Source organism: Camelus ferus, chromosome 4, assembly GCF_009834535.1.
Source record: "Camelus ferus isolate YT-003-E chromosome 4, BCGSAC_Cfer_1.0, whole genome shotgun sequence".
Taxonomy (NCBI): Eukaryota; Metazoa; Chordata; class Mammalia; order Artiodactyla; family Camelidae; genus Camelus; species Camelus ferus.
Genome location: NC_045699.1, coordinates 65,146,771 through 65,167,869, shown reverse-complemented (window position 1 = coordinate 65,167,869; position 21,099 = coordinate 65,146,771). Strand labels below are relative to the sequence as shown.

The 21,099-nt window shown below is 37.9% G+C and overlaps 1 protein-coding gene across 4 annotated transcripts in view; it reads left to right on the top strand.

The window, feature by feature from the left end:
- The window catches only part of DENND1A (DENN domain containing 1A), a 470,303-nt gene that overhangs the window by 141,780 nt on the left and 307,424 nt on the right, over positions 1-21,099 (top strand). For all 4 annotated transcript variants that reach the window (XM_032478394.1, XM_032478392.1, XM_032478393.1 and 1 more), the window contains exon 5: positions 6,803-6,922. In XM_032478394.1, the coding sequence (XP_032334285.1) occupies positions 6,803-6,922 (120 nt within the window). The remainder of the gene's footprint in view (positions 1-6,802; positions 6,923-21,099) is intronic.

Here is a 21,099-nt window from a genome sequence, read left to right as displayed (position 1 = left end):
TGCTATTTACCATTTTATTATGTATCTGTTATGTGCCATGCATTGTGCTGCATTCTTTTCCTGCACTAAAAGCTTACACATTTGCTAGGTTACCATTATCGTAATACCACTTATGAGGAAACAGAGGCTCAGATAAGTTCAATAATGTGCCCAAGGTCCCAGTACTGGTAAGTGGCAGAGCTGTTTTTGGAACTGATATTTGTCTGATGTCCAGTCCCATCGTACTTTTGCTGTATCATACTGCCACCATCATGCCATAAATAAAGTAACAAAGCAAACTTTAAACATTTATTTCAAAAGCAATGTATATTTATTGTAAAAAAGTAGAAAATTCAGATAACTGAAATGAAACCTACTTTTATTCAGATAACTGAAAGAAAATGAAACTAAGGCATACGATGAGTGCATTATTATATGTCTGCGCAGACCTCTCCTCTTGCTCCCACTTCTATACATTCACCCTGCTATGCTTTTCAAAACTGAATCTATTTGGCCGCTTTTATGCCTTATTTTCCATCATTGGTTTAGTCCTTTGGTTTAGCTTAAACTATGGGTTAAGCTGTGCTCCATGATCATTTTCTACAGCATTTGATAACCGTGAAGCAGTTGGATTGGGGGTAGCAACCAGGAGACCTAGGTTGTAGTTTGGGTTGTGCCATTGACTTGCTCTGGGCTGTGAGGCAAGTGACCTCTCCCATGAGCACCTTAGTTTCTTCATGGGTAAGATAAAATAAGGGAAATTAGACTAGATCTCTAGTTTTGATGCTTTTTGATTCTCCAGTTAGGATTCACTTTTATTTATCAGGATCAAGTAGATGAGGGAGTGGAGAGATCTCTGTTCTTAGAATTATCCAGTGAGTCTCTCAAGCAGATAGCTGGCAGTGTGTGACCTACTCTTGGTCCCCAGACATTTTGGGTCAATGCCATTTTTGCCGTTTGAATCTTTGAGCAGAGAACATGAGAAACTTGAGTCTTAGGCAGATGAAAGTTGTGTTTATGAAAGGAAGCTTTGAGACTCATGTAATCAAAGGTTGGGAGATGTAGTTTGATAAAACTTGATTCCTGTCTGATGTTTCATATGCACTAAAGAAAAAGAGAAGCAGCTTTTATGGACACCTTGCAGTAAATGGCCCAACAGGTAATTGTTAGTAAGCTATAATAAACAGGATGACAAAATGTTTCACTTCCATCTCTTGAATTTTATCATTTCTTAACAATAATCATTATTACTGTTTTCATTGTTTACCTACTAGATACTAGTTACTTTGTATACATGGTTTCCAATCCTCAAAACCACTTTGCAAAGTAATTATTATTATTCCCATTTTAGAGATGAGGCTCAGGGAGGTGCAATAACTTACCTATGCTCACATCTGTAGTGAGTAGTATATCTGGGCTTCTTATCCACAGTTCAGACCTTACTGTTTCATCTTCTTTCTGCTGCGTGGTAAGTCAGCCTCTGTGGAATCATTCCCAACAGCTTAAAAACAAGTTCTGGTATTCTTCCATCCTAAAAACGATACTCATCTTTGACTCTTCATTTCCATTCAATTACTGCCTGATTCTCCACTTCTTGGAAGAGTTACCTACACATTTTAATTTATTGCTCAATCCTCTTCAATTTGTCTTCTGCTTTGTCATTCAACTAGAACTTTTCTTACCAAAGTCATCTAAAACCTCCATGTTGCTCAATTCAGTAGGCGTTTCTTTCTCTTACCTTGATGCATGTAGATACAGCCCACCACACCCTCCTGCTTGTTCTGTCTGGTTGGTCTTCTTTTCTTCTTTGATCTCTTCTCTACCCATCCTCTACATTGGTGTTTCTGTAACTTAGTTCTGGATCCTCTCCTCTTTCTCTGAACTCTCCCTAAGTGATCTTATTTTTTATCAAGGTGTTAAATACCATCTGTATGGAGATGACTTCCAAAATTTATAGCTCCAACCAAAATATTTCCTGTGATTTCCTGAGTAGTATGTTCAACTCTGTACTCGACATTTCCATTTATAGGCTTTCCAGACTTAAAATATCCCTAATAGAACTCTTGGATCTCCCTCCAAACTTGTTAGTCTTCTCTGTCATTAATGGTAACATGCTGCTTTTCACTCCCTCTCAGTCCACCTGCAAGCCTGTCGTTTATATCTGCTAGCTCTATCTTGAAATTATCCACCTCTTTTTGTCTCCACTTTTACCGTGTTAGGTAAGCCACCATCCAGTATCACCTGGACTACTGCTCCAGCCTCCTGACTATTTTCTCTGCTTCTGCTTCTACCTTTTTTCTAACAGTTCCTCACATAACAATCAGATAAATATCTTAAAACTGTAGACTGAACTGTTATTCTCTTGATTAAAACCATTCAGTGGCTTTCCAGTGCCCTTAACCAATTAATCAGTTAATCAGTCCTAATTCTTTGCCATGATCTGTCGGGCTCTCTTCATGACCTGGTGCTAGCACATTTATCTGGCACATTCCTAGGCCACTTCCTGCTTATCTCCTGTGCATTAGCTACACTGCTGTTATTTTAGTTCCTTGGACATTCCGGCTGGAGAATCTTCGTGCAGCTCTTCCTCTGCCTGAAACACCCAGTCCCTTACTTCTGGAGTGGCTTCTCCATCTCATCCTTTAGGTCGGTATTGTCATCATTTTTGAGAAGCTATCTCTGACCACATTATCTCAGTAGGGCCTTTCCTTCTCTTTCATTTTCTTCTATCTTGGTACCTTGTTTTTGGCTTCATATAACACTATCACAAGCTGCATGCTTTGTGTTTATTATTCCTAACTAGACAGGAAGCTCTCCTTAGGTTGGATGTTGTATATCCAGCACTTGCTATGGTCCCCATATAGTAGATGCTCAGTTTGTAAGATGGATAACTAAACTTAAAGTGAGGCTGAGTTGGAAAATCTCATTTCTCACTGGAAGGTTGGAATCAAACCATCCATGTGCTTCTTGCCATTTATAAACTGAACCTGTAAATAACTTGAAGATGAGGCAGAATGCTGCAGAGGGAGGGGGCCTTGAATGGCTGACAGGCGTTTAAAAGGCAGCATGAAATTTAAAGTCTGTGGTTTGAATAGTTACTGCTTCTCTCCTCTGTTTCCCATATTTACATAGGAATGGGAAGCACAGCTAAAGGTGATTTTGGCCATGGTCTCCTAGGCTTAATTCTGGAAATTCTCAGATTTGATTTCTCTTGCTTAGTGGGAATTATAGTTAGTCTGATGAGACAACTATCTGAATTCCTCATGTACCTGAGTTCCTTAAACTGATATGACAGCTTCTCAGGGGGTTTTCATTGTGTTTTGTGCAGCATGGCAGAATGGAAAGGACTTTGAGCCAGAATTGGGTTTAGGTTTTTGCTTTGGTCCTGGTTACTTTGGGAAAGAAAAAAACCAAACCAAACCAAACAAACAAACAAACAAAAATCCTGAGCCTCAGTTCCCTCATCTATAAAACAAGAGAATTGGATGAGATGGTTTCTGCCACCTTTAATTAGCATGAAATCTCTGATTCCTGTTTTAAAAATAAAAAAGTATGGATTCTGAACCTGGAGGCAATCACAAAACTGCAGCTTTTAAGGAACACATCCCTTTCCCCAAAGCCATTTTTATGAAGAAGTAGTGAGTACTATCATAGACTACCTCAGCAAGTAGAGAGGGAACGATAAATCCCTTGGAGATTCAGAACCTTTTGAGTTAATCTCTTTTTGACTGCCCTTGCTTGACTTTTAGTTTATTGGAAATTTGGAAATTGTCCAAGGAAGAAATATTTTAGAGTTTAGTGGTCTGGGGCTCTTAATGACTTATACTTCACCCTACTAGGAATTTAAGAAGTAAATCAGCTGAGAATAATAAATGCCTGCTTCTAAGCTGTGGCACCCCAAAAAGAATCTTTTTCACTTTAAGACAAGCATGAGCAGCTCAGTTGGTCACCCAGAGGACTCTCTGCTACTGAAAAGATGCGACAGCAGAGAAGCAAAGGCAGCCTCAGCCTTCCTTTCTCCATTTACTAGTATTACAGAGCCGAGTCAGGAAGATTCTAAGCAAATGCATGATTTTAATATGAATTTTAGTTTTCATTCCAGATGGTAACAGCTTGCATCTCTTATTTTATTTATTTTGTTTTTCCCACAATGGGCTAGCCTTTATACCAACTGCTTATCTCACTTACTCCCCCAAACATGCTTTGGATCGGGTGGTAGTTTTGGGTGGTAGTTTCCAGGTGAAGAAGCTGAGCTGCTTAGAGGTTAAGTAACATGCTAAATTAAGGCCCAGTTAGCAAGTGATTGAGTTGGAATTTGAACCAAGTGAATTGAGTAATGAATCTTTGAGCCTGCGGTGTAGCTGAAAGAATTTTTAGCATTTTTTAATGGTAGTGAAAAAATAATAGCAAAATGAATGACACTCAATTCACAAACAAAGCTGTGTTCCTTCTACTAGAGGAACTCCTTTTCCTAGAGATCCTGGGTGTTTTCTTTTCATCCAGTCCTAGCAATACCCTTTCCTTCTAGGATGCTTCATTTTAAATATTCTAGAAGTGAAATCAAACCCTGAGTTAAAATAATGAACAGTCATATATTATATGATCATATAATAGTGTTTCACAAAAGCACGACCTTATTTGTAACTTAGAATCATCCTGACCTGTTGCTTTAAATATTTTAATAATACAGGTCCCCCCCGCCCCAGTGAGGCCCACTCTTTTCCCCAATCACTTTAATTATGTGAGCTAGAATCCTGTTTCTCCACATCTCCAGTTCTCAACCTTGTTAAAATTAATCATATAATCCCCCTTTAAAACATAGTATTAAATCACCATAGTAACACAGTATCCAAGCTTTATAGATAAAACATAACGGCCATAAGAAGGTAGCGTTTGGTGTCCCCTTGACAGCTCTATAACTTTTATAGAAATGTGTTCCTTCTCCTGGTTTGTGTAAGGTGGAGGGATAGCATTATTTACTTTCACCTGTTTTATTACTAAGTTGCTTTTAAATTTCTACCTTGTTTTTGTTCACCTTCCTAGTTAAAAAAGGAGAGTTGGACCCAGTTTCTTTCTGAATTGTTTTCTTGCACTCTCTAACCACTCTCCAAGGGATGGAATTGTTTCCTTAAATATGACCAGGTGGGGTCCATTGACCTTTTGTACTTAGATACCTTGAAAGTCTATAATTTTATGTGGGTTGTATAAGGGAGTTTTAGAAAACTTTGAAAACTTAATTCATATCCTATCCAAAGACTTAATCAGTCTGCCTTTAGGAAAAGCCTAGTGAACTATGATTTTTCATTTCTACTGACAATTTATAATGTAAATTATAGGTGAGAGCATCAGTTTGAGTATTTTATCAATTTGAGTGTATTTTGTAAAATATATATGTAAAATACAATGTGAATTAATGAATTCCTTTGAATAATTTAAAGTCAAAGTCAAAATTATTATGTTAGCATAAATACTCCAAATACTCCAAATTGGAGTATTTATGTTTCTAAAAAGGAATCCAAGCTAACTGGTAAACTGATTTCAAAAAGTGGGTTTTCAAACATTTTGTGACTTTGAAAAAGAGTTTCTAGATTAATCTATTAGTGGTATGCTTTTTCCTTTTTTTTGAAACATATTTTCTATTTTATGTGTGGTTTGCTGATTTTTGTGTTGATGCCAGAAATTTTAGTTTTTTTCTTAAATCTTTTTCTTTAAAACCCGGTTTCCATTTCTTAGAAAACAGCTTGCATTGTTAAGATTTTTGGTATTTCTGTCCTGTAAAATATAAAATACATTCCTCATAAATTCAGAAATTATGAAAAATATAGGAATTTAGGAAAGTAACAGTTAACATTGCCCTCTTTTGAATTCCAGCCCCTCTCCTAGTAGCTCTGTGAAATTGATTCAGTTAACTTAACCTATTCAGTCCTTTAGTTTCCTTTTCTGTAAAATGGGAACATCATTTAAATTCCACGATTGTTGTGAAAGTAGATGAGATAGTATAATATCAAGTGTCTACTTTGTGGCTGACACATAACAGACATTTAAATCCTGCTGTTGCAGTCACTGTTGTTTTCCGAGAGAGAGGAATGACCAGGTGAGCATTGCTACCAGAAAGCTGGAAAGAGGGCTTTGGCATCACATAGGCCACGGTTTAGAATCCAGCTTTTCGCAGTTTACCAGCTGACACCTTAGGCAGTGCCACTCTAGGATATTTCTTCATCTATAAAATGAGGTGAATAGAATGCACCTTTCAGGATTGGATGCAGTGATTAAAAGGGCTGCCTGCCTAAACTCTGTAAGTGGAAGGTTTGGTAGCTGTGTGTCATTAGAATGGGCTGCTTGCTCTCTTTTTGCTCTCTTTCTCTCTCTGTCTTTTCTGCCTGCCTGCCTGCCTTCTTTCTTTCTTTCTTTCTTTCTTTCTTTCTTTCTTTCTTTCTTCTTTCTTTCTTCTTTCTTCTCTTTCTTCTCTCTTTCTTTCCTCTCTTCTTCTCTCTTTCTTTCGTCTCTTTCTTCTCTCTTTCTTTCTCTCTTCTTTCTTTCCTTCCTTCCTTCCTTCCTTCTTCTCTTTCTTTCTTTCTTTCTTTCTTTCTTTCTTTCTTTCTTTCTTTCTTTCTTTCTTTCTTTCTTTCTTCTTTTCTTTTCTTTCTTTTCTTTCTTTCCTAGCTCAGTCTGTTCCCTTGACGTATGTAAATTTTAAGTTCATTTGTAAAGAGTTCCACTGAGAAAGGAAATGTTACAGGTTCAACGACTTGTTGTGATTAGATACTTTATCAGGAAACTTACTGCACATTCATTTTTTCCTTTTGTTCTGTCTTTGCCGCAGTCCCACAGTTAGCCAAGTTGGCCAGAACTTCACATTTGTGCTCACTGACATTGACAGCAAACAGAGATTTGGGTTCTGCCGCTTATCTTCAGGAGCAAAGAGCTGCTTCTGTATCTTAAGGTAAGGAGGATGGCTTTGGCTATTGGCTACTTCCATGAAACAATGTCAGCGGTTGCATTGTTCTTCTGTAATTAAATTTTCCAGCTGTTCTTTTTATTTTCCTATCAGTTTCCCACAAGTCACTGCACTTGGGGAGAAGGACTTCACAATGTTGTCCTTGCACTTTAAGTTCTGCAGATAATTGTATTTATTTATTTGTATCACATCCCTTGGGTGGGAAAAGGGATCATTGCTCCTGTGGAGTGTGTAGAAGCTGGAGGGTCAGCATGGCTTCAGTTCCTCCTGCTGTTATCTGGAGCTGTCAGAAATGTGCCTGTTAGGCTTTCCCTTGGACATTTTGTGTATGTAAGATTATTAATAAAGTATGTGTCTGTAGCTCAGGACGTCTTGCAGACACTGATTGTGTCCTTCTCAAAGTAACACCCCTGCCCCCTTTGGGTCAATGAGTGAGTAACTGTTTCCCAACTTGGCTACCTCTGTAGAGATTTGAAAAAAGTGCAGAATCCTGTAAGAAGGCTTCTTTAGGTCTTCTAAAACCCCCTTCATACACCAGAACCACACTTGCTTAATGCTCTGTTTCCTCCTGCCAAAGGGGTAAGGCGTGTTCTGGGATGGGAGGATGTGTGGAAATCTGATTTTGGAGCTCCTGGCTCTGTGGGCTCCTGCTGGGCGCCTCCTGAGGGGGAAGTAAAGGCATCCCACACACTCTCCTCCCCATCTGCCTCGGTTAAGTAGGTGTCAGAGGGGCCTGCCTCCTGTCTCTCTCTGCTCATGTGCAACAGCTCAGGGCAGGACAGCAGGGAGGCGCCCCTGACAAAACCCGGGTCCCCAGTCTTGGGCATGGGCCTGGGGATAAGAGGCCAGACCCTCTATGAATTCCAGAAAGGGCAGTTCTTTGGTATACTAGTCTCTGCACTTTCTTCTTCTCTGCCAAGGAGAGACCCCCCTGTACCCCAAACACATATACCTTCATACCATACAGGGGTAAGGGGCTGATTTTTGAAGTACCTTAGCTCAATTACTGCCGGTCAAGACTGCTACTTCTGCATTTCTCTACACAAATCTTGTTATTATTATTTTTAATCAGCAAAGTCAGCTTCATCAAGCATAGCATCTTTAATTTGGGCACTAGGGGACAACTGCTGCAAAGACCTTAAAAAGGAGGGACAACTCTGCTGCTCTGTGAGACCAGAAGTGCACAGCTGTTCTCAAGCACACCTCAGTAGCCCAGGCCCAAGGATTACCTGCCCAGAGTATTAGGCTCTGATGTAAATTATTATTTACATTCTGATTTAACAATTTTTTAAAGAAAGTTTTCTCCTGCATTTTTGTTTAATGTTACATTTCAACCTTGGTTAGGACACTGCATATTTATATAGTCATTCAGAATAGATGAGGGTTTAATCCACGTTCTTGAAGTTCCACAGAAAGGTTTTTTTTTTTTCTGTAATGTTCTGGGTTATGATATTTCTTCCTTTCAGGGCTTGGATGTATGTGTTGAGGAGTGGGCGACGCTGAACTGGCACTATTGCATTCACTCAGCGAATTTCTGAGAGTGGAAAACTGTTTAAAAATTTAAATTTAAAAAGTGCTCTCATTGCTTCTGGTATTTGACTTTGTAAGTCTGCATCTAGGGCCAGGAACATCATGTTTGTGAGAAGCTAATTGAATAGCCTCTTGCTATCATCATTTAGAATGAAAAACAATAGCAATTGGTATGTTTTCTATCTGTTACACTAGCTTGGAACTATGGGAAAAATTTTGGTGAGTTCACTCATTTGTTTGTCAGCCCTGAGTGTCTACTATTAGCTAGTCCCTGCCCTTGAGGAGTTCCCAAGACTGGCTGGGGAGGTGGATGATCACACTACAGTATGCTATGTAAAATACATAGAATGATCCCATGGCTTAGGGTCTTCTTACTATTGATATTCTAGTGCTAGCGGATAGTGTCTGTGGTTAAAAATACAGTCCTCTATGGATTCTGGAGCATGTATTTCATGGGTATTTTAACATGAGGAGGAAAAGCTCTCTTTACCTTATCCAGACTGTGCATATATACACAAAGTGGCACTTCCTCTGTGCTTGGTGTAGGAACATTGCTGGACTGAGCATGAGTGGAAGGGCTTGCTGCTAACCCTGGATGACTGGTTGTACCATGTCCAGTGAAGAGTGGAGAGGTCTGCCAAGAGGACATGGGTGCAGTTTGGGTCTGGGTTACATTATCAGCATTGTCTTCTTTTGCTGTTTGATTTCCTTGTTTTCTTCAGATGCTTTCCCTTTAGTTAACCTGTGCCTTGAGGTCCAGTCACTGTTCTCAGCATGCCCAGTACTCTAGTTAAAGTCTGCTCAGAAGCCACCTTTACTTTTGCTTTCCATTTCTTCTCATGTGGGATGTAGTTCCCAGCGATGGTGTCTGCACAGACGTAACCTCCACTGTTCTAGGGTTCAGATTCTGAGGATCACTTTCTCTCTGACTGCTCTCCCAAGCTCATATGCTTCCTGGCCCTTATAAGCCGCCGGATCTTTCTGCCTTCACACATTTACACATCTTGCCATACTAGCTTGGGCACTTCTCAGAGTAACCTTCCCCAGGTAGAGGCAATCATCCCATCCCAGCATGCTTTGTACCCTTTATTGACAGAAGCATGTTTCATATTATCAAACAATTCATATAGTTGTAAGAGGTATACTTTGAGTCTCACAGTGGAGATTCAATGTTGAGTAAAAGGCACTATGTCCTTTTATGTCCATAAAGGACAGGGCCATCACTATTAAAAAATTTAAACTTAATTTCACAATAAAAGATTTTTAGATCCCCTTTATTCAATATAACTTATTAGGGTCACTGTTAGGGGCATTGTCTGTTCCTCCCCACTGGAATGTAAGCTCCATGAAAACTGGGAATTTTTACGTATTTTGTTCACAAATATACGCAAAGTATATTGAAGAGTGTCTGCACACTGAAGGCACTCATTAATACTTGTGTTATGAAGGAATGAATCCCTGAGTTTATTTTTAAACATTTTTTTCAAAGTTGGTTTGAACATTTGTCCCCAGCTAGCCTTGACAGAGATGTAGTTGTACTAAAGTATATCTTGTTAACAAAAGTACCATGGTATATAAAGTCAAATGCATTATTTCCTCCCATGGTTGACTAGTTCTTTTTATTAAAGCATTTTACTTTTCCTTGAGATTCACCATTATATTATTTAACAACTTGCTGGATGGCATTTAACGCTAGATTAAAAGCACCAGCTAGGAGAACGAGAGTTATGGGTAAGTTAGTTTTTATTCATTATAAACCCAGGAATGTGAGAAAGTATTTTAGCATTTTCCAATAGCAACATCTGAGCCTATTAAGTATTTACTTCTGAAATCTTTCAAATTTCATAAAACAAAGTGACCTAGAACCAAAAATTTTTGTGGCTTTGGTTTGCCCAAATAACACATGCCCCATCAAGGCTAAAACTGTAATGAAATATGCTATTTACAGCCACCTTCTGGGTTCAGATGAACAGAAGGGACACAAGAATTTGAAATCATAACTGTGTTGTTTGGGGGTGGGGGCAGTAGATTTTGGAAGATAAGCAATACAATATTAAATTTCTTTACTCTTTATAAAGAACTTTAAAAATATTTGTGTTCTACAATTTTCTCCTTTATATATAGGCATCTTATTTAAGCTCTTGAGAAAGCTTGAGTAACTATCTTTATAACGAAATAAAACTGTTCAAAACCTATTATACATTTTGGGAAGAAATAACTTGTTTCATCAAGATGGTATCTAAAATTTTTTAGTTTAACATTTAAAATTTTTATTCAATCAGTGAGTATCTTAGTATCTGGTATATACCAGGAATGAGCAATGCATAACACGTGGTCTTTGGCCTTTATTTACCTCAAGATCCCTTAAAATCAACATAATGTAGTTCCAGCTCCCCTTATGAGAACCTTTCAGATGCTGTGTTTATCCAAGATTTTCATGAGCTAAATTTTCTGAACTTGATATTACAAACTGAAAACAATACATACTTTTTGTCCTTTACCAAATATAAAATTGAATATGCTTCTGGGTGCATTGTTCCCAAGCCACCTGTTGACTTTGTTAACCACCTCCCAGTTCACTTCTGCTGCCTTTACTGTCTTGGGAGCTGCTTAATATTTGGGAAGGGACCATGTAAATAAGTAATTAAAATATAATGTGATGTGTGCTATTTAAAAAAAATGTATGTGCAAGGTTCTTTGGGGTCACAGATTAGGCAGTGCCCATGTCTGAGATGGAGAATCAGGGAAAGTGTTGCTGATGGGTTCTAGTTAAACTGGGCTTTATAGAATCAGTGGGGGTTTGCCTGGAGGAGAATGGGAGAAAAGCTCTCTGGGCAGTGAGAACTGGTGCACGAAGGCCGAGAGAAATGATGGGTATAGCAAGATGAAAGAATGATGGAAATTCCGATGAGAAGCTGTAGCAAGAGATGATGCCGCAAAAGTCTTGGTGCCAGATTGTGAAAACCCTTGTAGCGGGGCTGTGAGACATGCTCCAAAATTTTGGATTTATCCCATAAGAAATGGAGTACCATCCAATGGTCTGGGATAGGTGTTAGAAATATTGACATTTGTACACCAAGGGCACTGTGGCTTTTTGTACATGAAACTGCTGTCTACCCATGCTTGGGGTTTTCTGGTGATTGTTAGCAGAGATGTTGCACATCATTTTGGGAGTAACACCTGATTCAGATTGGAATTTTCAAGCTTCAACTTTAGTGGCTTTTTTTTTTTTTCTTAACTATAAGTTAATGAAATATGTTCCTTGGCCCTTGTTGGGGAGCTGTTGTCCTCCTTTCCATGGGAGTTGGCATATGGGCTTATGTTTAAACATTAATTGTGTTATGTGAGAACCGTCTTCCTTCTGGAACACTTTCTGACTTAATGGCAGGAACAACTATTACATCTTTTTTCATCTGTATTGTTGTACTCATTTCTGCCATAAACAAAAAAGCTCAGTTTTCACAGAGAAAACAAAGCTAGGAGTAATATGAGTCTGGTTTTAAGAACTTTGGCTACTCTCTCTAACTGTTCCAGTGTTTTTTAAACAACACATACAGTTCAGGAGAAAAATCAAAGGATTCTTTCCTTAGGCAGGTGTGGTGGCAGAAGCCCTTTTGTATTGTGTGTTAGCTGCTTAGTTTAAAATAAGTCTGTGGGGGATGGGGAAGAAAGTTGGGAAGGAAAGCTGTGGGGACAGCTCCCAGATTTTTACCTTGAAAGCAGGTGCTGCTGAAATATTCCAGAAACAGATGGAATCTCCTATTCTAGTTTTAAGCTATTTATGGTTTGTCTCGCCTGAGGGTATCCCACTATACAAAAATGAACAGCCTGATGTTTGAGGGCAGTTTGGGCATCAAAGCTGGGGTCCCTCTGGGAGAAATCAGCCTTTCCTCCCAATGCGTTAAATGCCATTTGGGAAACCTGGATCTTTCATACTATTTAACAGAAGACTTTCCTCTGCTTTTCAAGCGTTTCCATCTCTCTGGGGCTGTTTGATTTCTTTTTAATTCCTCCCCTTAAAAGTATGATGGGTACAGTGTTGTTTTCTGGATGGTCAGCTGGGAGAAGGCCTGATTGCTATGGCAGATTATAATTCCACCCATTGTGGGTCCTGGCACATGGCTTCTGTCTTAAACCGAACCCATGGGATGGGGCCTGTGGAGGCTCTGGTTTAACTGGACCCAGGGCCCTTTCTGAGAGTATTTTGAAAGGCTTACATGGGGGGCGTGCTCATCGGAACATCACTTTGTGGGAGGTTGTAACTTTTTCTTAATTAAAAAAAAATGAAGTGGTTGGGGAATGTTGTATGTTTTATTGCCACACAGATGCCTTTATGCTTAGAAATGTATAATCCTCTGGGGAGTCACAACTAAACAATAGTAACAAGCTGTACAGTTTTAAAAAAAGCACCTTTGAAGAGGAGAAAGGGAAATAAATAAAAATGCCCTTGCTCTCCCTGCAGCCTGCTGTTTGAGGGCTGGGAAGCTGGACAGTTGGAGAGACAGGTGTGCCGCCTGCATGAGCAGCCAGCCTCAAGGCTGTCCAGCAGAGGAGGAAGCTCCTTTCCTCCTCCTGGTCCTTTACGCGGGAAACTAGCCTGGCTCAGCCTTCCCTCAGGCCTCCTGAGCCCAGAGTTTTAGGTATTAGCCAAGACTTCAGCTGAAAGAAATATTTCCTTTTGAGACTGAATGAGTTGGACATCACAAGAGACATGGTATCTTCTCGCTCTGTTTTGAAAGCAGAGCACTTCCTTGTCTTAATTTTTATGAAGCTCAGTATAAGGCAGCAAGCGAAACTGCCCTAGGAACTCCAGGAGTGCACTATTTTTTGGTTTTGGTTTTTCCCCCTCCATACCTCACCAGTCTTGCTACCTCTAGCAACTGCTGCTGATGGCTAATGTTATGCCATTTTGTAGATGGATAGACTGTCAGTACAGCTCACCACAGAGGATTTGGAAGGGAAAGAAGGAATTAGCATTTGTCAGCATTTATTTAATATGCCAGGTGGCTTACATAATTCTTATTGCAACCTTAGGAAATTATCTCCATTGTGGAGATAAAGGGCTTGAGACCAAGAATGATAACAGTGACTTGCCCAAGATCTCACAAGGGGTAAGTAAAGGAATTTAGTTTGGACCCAAAATCCAACCCAGAGCTCATACTCTCAACTCCTTTGGGTTTATTGCCAGTAACTTTCTTTTGGCTCTAATTTAAAACATCAAATTTTATTTTCTTGCCACCAAAACAACCTTTATGGGCTTCAAAAGTTTGCTTCTCTACATACATATTTAGGTAAAAGAGCCATGATGGATAGTTTGCCATTGCAGTGATCTCAGAGGTGAGTTTAAAGAACTCTTAGATTTTATGTACTACAACCCATCCTCATTTTATATATGGTGACAATGAGACCTGAAGTGGGAAGATTTTTATTCCCAGTTCTTTAGCTGGCTGATAGCAGGGTCTTGTCCAGGATACCACAGTGATTCTTCCAACTCAAGAGAATAAACCCAAGGCCACCTGGGACTAAGGTTTTTTTTTGTTTGTTTTTTTTAAAGACTCAGTATCATCAAGAAGTCACATTCCCTCTTGGCCAGCATCATTGCAGTCTGTGTGAATAATATAACCATATGATTATAGAGAAAAGAAAATGATACGGTTCTGTTTAAATCTGACGCAGGGTGTGTTTGAATGGAAAACCAGTAAAACTGAGCCTGCCTTCTGAAAGAGTCTTAAGAATTCCACATGAAGGACCCTTTTTGGGAGACAGAAAAAACATTCTATAGGAGAGAGGCCAGGTGGTGCTTTTTGGTTGACTTTGAGCGTCAGCAATTCTTCTTGGACCTCTCTGCAAGCAAACCACTTTCCTACAACAGTGACAATAAGCAGAAGGCATTTATTTGAGCCTTATCTTTGCTTTTCACTGGGCAGGAGGTAGAAAATAACTCAATGTGCTTCACACCTAAAATTGCCCTTTGGATCTAAGCTGCACTCTTATTTTAAGAGCGAGATAGATTTGCGAATACAAAGGAGAGTCTGAATTTAGGTTTTTTAGCCCTTCGAGTGATCAGTTTTAGAAGCAGTAGGAAGCCTAACATTTGTCCCTCATGGAGAAGCCTCAGAAGACTTGAGGTGATATTGTACCTCTTTAGATCATTTCAGACAGAAAAATCATCATGCCGTCTGATATTTGAAGAGCTCACAATTCTTGCAGTCAATTAGGAGCCACTTATTTTTAAGGTGTTATTTTTTTTGAGATTATGAAGGTACACTTCCTCATTAGAGGAGTTTAGAAAACTTCAGAAAAGTAAGAAAAGCAGTCTGTCAACTCATGATTCCAATTATGACTAGGGGTGTTTCTTTGAATTGGGATCATGCTGTAGGTATTGTTTTCTGTCTAACCTTTTCATTTATTATATCATAAGCATCTTTACATATCATTAAATATCCTTTCCTGAGACTCTTTTTGACTATATAATTTAGTTGTGTGAGATTGATTTCCAAGGGAAGAAGCTCTTAGTTATCTGAAAAAAAATTTCTTGCTAAGACTTAGGTTTTTTTAAAAATGCATTTGTTGTGGTGAATTTGTCATTCAGCTAATTACTTTGATATTTTTGTTTAAAAAGCACTATTTTTTATCTTAACATGTGAGCTATCACCCAGCTCTTGACAAGGAAGAATATTTATTAACTTCTAAAAACAATGAACATAAAAATGTGGGAATATTATCAGAAGTCTTAGTTAAATCAAGCGGCAATGTATTTAGTTAACTTTTTCTTTCCATGTTTCACTTCGACATTTAGATCTACAAAGTAATCCTTTTTATTAGCATGAGTTGTATTGTAAACTGCAAAAAAAAAAAAGTAGCATAAAGGGAATACTTTAAAAGTTAGATAGCAGTATAAATTTTAATCTTGAAAAGTTACATTCTGAATGAAAATAAAGGATACATGTCTTAAAACTTTATGAAGAAACTTAGGGAGTTTTTAAACATTGTAGATAAAGTTAAGTTCTAGTTATAGTATGCAATGGAAATTGAATAGGTTTTAATTTCTCATTCATAGGACATGAAATTACCAGTCATCTTCAGCAAAACTGAGCAATTCACAAGTGTTAGGCTGCCACTATGGAGATTTTTAATCCCTTATCTATAATACAAAGCAATATTTATTACAGAATTAATTCAGAGAGGCATCATTTATGGTTTCTAATCCATTCTATTTCAGATGTCTTTGAAGTAAAGTGGGTGGAGCTTTGTATGTGGGGTTAATTGTCCCATTGTTCATTTATTCAGTCTGGTATTTTAACTAGCTCTTTATGTGTATTAATGAGCCCAAAATGCAGCAAAAAATGCTTGGCTCTGAAAAAAAAAACCTGACATTTTCAAACTTATTTAAACGTGTGGTGGAAAAAGAAGTTGGGTGAAATTCAGTGTCCTGTAGTTTTTTTTGCCTAAGCTCTTAATGACTGGTTTCCTTTTTTTTTTTTTTTTAAATTCTAGTCCCATAGGAAAATAAGAAGTCTTTGAGGGGGATAAAAAACAAAAACCAAAAAGCCACTGCAAACAAAAACAACTCCAAACCAAAAAGACTCTAAAGAAGGTATATTTGCTAGTGTCTAGTGTTCTGCTGAGCCAGGATTTTTACTGTCACAACTGTTTAAAAAAATAATACATATGTATATATATAAATAATAATTTTGATTGCCATTTAAAAGAAATCTTTAATTTGTACTTTTTATTAGTATTTGAAAATATACTACATGTTGATTATCCTCATTAAGTAAAGATAACCATTGTTTCTCTGGAAACAATACTTGTTTTTAGAAGTTTATTTTCTCTTCATTTAAATTCCCCAGAGATTATAATTCTAGGTCTTTTTATTTGAAGAGAGAGTTTAACTTTCATACAATGGGACTGCCTAAACTTTTCCTTTCCTCAGATTTAGTACTTATATTATAACGGAACGAATGTTGGTGCTGTTTGATTTTTTTAAAATCTTCTTAAAAGTTGGAATAATAATAATAAAATGTTTTCACCTATCCACCATTCATCTTTGTCTCAGTTACTTCAATGATGAATTGAGGATAAAACTAATTCAGAGTATTGCTGTGAAGTCTAATAAAACAGCACTTGATAAATTTCTTCATGTATTATATCTACTATGTATATGTTTAACTTCAATCCTGTGCCTTTCTTTTGTAAATTGTTAACTAAAACCTGCAAAAGCGAAGTGCGTTGGTTTTAACTACATATATACACACAAGTATAAATACATAAGTATACATATATTATATAAACATGTAAGTACACACAAATAATTATATAGCAAATACCCATGTAATCACTGTCTAAGTTAAAACATCTCCAGCATCCCAGAATACCTATGTATGTATCCCTAAATGATATGCTATAGTTTTGTCTGGTTTGGAACTGTGTATGAATTGAATTATGCAGTTTGGAATTGTTATTTTAAGTCTTACTTCTCTTGCTTAATTTTTGCAATTCGTCCATGCTGTTGCTTATAGTTGTAGTTTTTCTTTGCTTAGCATTCCATATTTTATGATCATAGTACAGTTTGTTCACGCATTCAACTGTAGGCGGTCGTTTGGGCTGTTTCTAGTTCATGGCTTTTATGAACATTCTTGAACATGGATGCTGGTACATAAGGCATTAGGTTCTTTGGTGTATAAACCTAGGAGTTGAATAGCTATGTCTTGGATATCTACATCTTCAACTTTACTGGATAATGCCAAATTGTTTTTAGAGTGGCTGTGCCATTTTACAGTTCTGCCAGCTGCGTATAAGCATTCTTGCAGTCCCACATTGCTGCCACCTACTCCTGAGTTCTTAAAGCAGTCGTGCAGCTTGCTGTTCTTTCTCAAAGCCTGTGAGATCTAGGTATTGTCCTTCTTTATCTCCCTAGAGATTAATCTGGCCTCATTGTCTGAAGAGGCATTGCTAGAGAAAGAGGCAGCACTGGGGGTGTAAGAGGAAGGTTGATCATCCCTGAAAGATAAAATGAGCTCCAAGGTGGCATGGCGGAAAGAACGTGGTCTAGAGTCAGAGAAGGGCTTGGATCCTAGTCCTGCTGAGGTGGAAGAGTGCTTTTAGGTGCTCCATTTACTCTTTTTTGAGTGTTAATTTCCTCATTTTCTACTTTTTGTGTGTGAGAAGTAGAGATAATGTAGGCAAAGGATCTTGATAAGGTAGTCAGTCATTGGTGCCTTACAACATTACACACTGCAGGAGTTATTAAAAGAATAGAACAATTGTAACATACACATGTCATTCTCATAGATGTGATTTGTGTGGGCATGTATATAACCAAGTCTACATGAGCTGGGTCACATCAACTTGAAGGTGATATTTGGTGGCCATGAAGTGGGCACTTACACACTGTTGGTCAGGGTAGAAAATGATTCACCATTCCTGGAAAACAACTGACAAAATTATATTCAAGACCCTTAAAATTTTTCCCATTAAAAAAAATCTTCTAAGAAAAACTCAAATATGTATACAGATATGTATATGAGGAGTTTATTATAGCGTAGAGAATGAAAAATTAGAAACAATTTGTTGAGGGGGGACAGATAGCTAAATGAATACCATGTATCCATTAAAATTATGGTTTTGGTGATTATTTAATGACATGAAAACATCTAGGACACAGTGTTATGCAAAAAAAAAATGCAAGAGACGAGTTTTCATATGATTGAATACCAAAATATTAACAATAAGACTATTTAGGTAGTGGGATCATGGATGTTTTAAATTTTCTTTGTATGTTTTTAATGAAGTAGTTCTTCTGGCAGTTTTATCCTGTCAACTTCAATCCAAACATTCATTGCACCACAGTTTATGTATTTTTTAATTTGGAAAAATTATAACTGCCTTCATATAGCACATGATTCCAAATATTGAATGCCACAAATGGTAGTGCTCTAATGACCACAAGTGACAACTGATATGCTATGTTTCTCCCTCTAAGTTTGCAGAATGGACTTAAGTTCTGGAATCCGACCTGTGCTGAATTTTGGTTCTACCACTTACTAGCTGTAGGAATGGAAGCAAGTCACTTCACCTTTCTGAGTCTCAGTTTCCTCATCTGTAAAATAGAAAATATTTCTCATGGTATCCATAAGGATTAAATGAGATTTTTGGTGCTCATTCCAAAGTAATTTATTCCCATGTTGCCTTGTAAGAGTTAAAAATACCATCAGTTATAAAATGTATTTATAGAGGTAAACAGCTTTTTGTTGTTTTTGTATTGAATTTTCAGATAGATTTCAAGAAGCATCTTGATTTTAGAGACATTAAAAGTAAGAGTTTATCTTAATTGTGAAATGATTATATTAATTTCACAGTGGAATGTTTAGCATCTTTCTGTCTTATAGATTTTCACTGTTTTCCACTCACCTAGTTGACCTTTTAATTTTCTCAGCAATTTCTATCTTATTTGTGGGAAAGGACTAGGAACCTATTCCCAATTCGTGCCTGAAACCTGCTTTTTATGGCCTCAGGATCTCTGTCATAACCCGTTTTATGCTTTCACAAACTGAACCCCTGGGGAGCTGTCTGCACTTCTCAGTGTGATCCAGCTGAATTCCTTCCCTTCCCTACTCAAGCCCTTTGATTTGCCAGGTTTTTGTTCATCTACCCTAAGGATGGACTGAGATTGCTGAGCATGGCCTCTCTTGTGGTGCAAAGTGAGAATTGTTTTTAATTGAGCAGAAACATGTGGAAGGATCAGGAATATCTCAAGGGATTACAGAAAAATTCCAAATTTGTACTACTTACAGCTTGTGTTTAGAACAGGGTCTGCTGGGAATAAATGTTAGTTAGTGTGGCCTGTGACCTTAAAAACTGTTGACATGGACTTCAGCCAGAAACTAGCCACAGACCTCCTTTGTTAAACTCATTCATAGCTCCTTGAAAACTCTAGTCAGTGAAAGTTGCCAGCTCCAATCTAAGCAGAGCCCTTTTTTTTTTTTTTTTTTCCCATGCTTTGGAAACAGAGGACGCCCCTTAACCAGCAAGGCTTCTTTAATAGGACTACATGGCCTTAAATGCAATTGGAATTGACAACTTCCTGGCTTGGGTTTGCCAACTGGCAGGGCTGTGAGGCCGAGGGGACAAACAGCGTTGGGGCGCTGTGCACTTGTGTTTGTGTATGTGCAGAGGAGACTGAACTCCAGAGCACTGCGATACCCCCTCACTCCAAAAGCAGTACTCTGGCCTGAATTGGACACATCTTCCTAGTATTCTAGCTGGGTGGGACAATTCACAATTCCCTGTCAACGTAAGGAAAAGAGAAAATAACTGCCCTTTCTTTTTGATGGTGATGGTTCTGGCCTTTCCCTTCTCCCCTCAAAATGTTTGATTTAATCTTTTCAGTGGTGCTGTGTTGCTCAAATATAGAATCACAACTTGTAATTTAGATTGGGGAATTACTGGATTTTTTTGGATGGCGCTCTGGAGTTTTACTTAACAAATTTTAGTTTCTGTCATGCTCAAGGGGCAGCCAAGGTATCTCTTCATTTTACTTGTTGGGGAAACTGAGGCATGAGGAGGTTAAGCAGTTTCTTCTCCCCTGCTTCCTGTCAAAAGGATTCATAAGAAAAGGCCTTAAATAATTTGCTGCCACTGAAAACCAACATAGTAATTGAGACTAGAACCTAATATTTTTCTCAGTTCTTGTCTTTAATCTAAAGGCTACATTATCTGAATTTAATGACAGGGAGGCAAATACAATGTTTTGGAGTAGTTATTCTATTTACAAAGTTGATTCCTTTTAACACTGTAACATGTTGATGGTGGCTAGGAAAGCCATCTTGGCTATCATTTGTCATCTTGAGATATACAATCATATCAGTCCACTTGACCACTTGTTAAATTCTGGATGTTGGAATGTAGTATTTATTTCCTATTATGCTGTTGAAGTTGTTATTTTTAATATAAATACTCTAGCAAACTTATCACTTCTAAAAGCTGCTGAGGTTTGGCATGATTTCAATCAGGCTTCTGTGAGGAGAAAAAGGAATGTCACATTGGCCTAGGAGTCAGTGGCACACAGGCCTAGAAATATGGAAACTCTGAACGGAGACATTACATAATTTCCTAAAGATCTTATAAGAATTTAGATGTGATTAAGAGAGAACACATAAGAGTGCCTGATCTGTAGTTGGTGCTTCATAAACAATTGTTGAATAAATAAAATTGGTAAAATAACTTATTTCCAAGGGCCAGCATTTGCCTGTTCCTCACACACACACAAATAATATCCTTCCTCAACACCCTTACCTTAGAGTGTTTATTCCTGCCACAGGAGGTTGATGATGCCCCAATGTTTACTAACCTAAAGTTCTAAAGTGAGGCTTTTAAATTTAGTCAGAACTAGATTCAAATTCTGACTTATTAGCCATGTGACAAATCAAATCATTTGACTTTTCTGTCCCACATTTATAAAGATAAAGATAATGAGACCTACTTTATAAACTGGTTAACATATAGGTAAAGATGTTATATGAAACACCTGATTTAAGAGTTAGACGCAGAATTTTTTTTTTTCAGAAAGGAACTTACTTATTTTAATTATGTCTTTCTCTCCTACTCTCTATCAAAGGGAATCGTAAGAA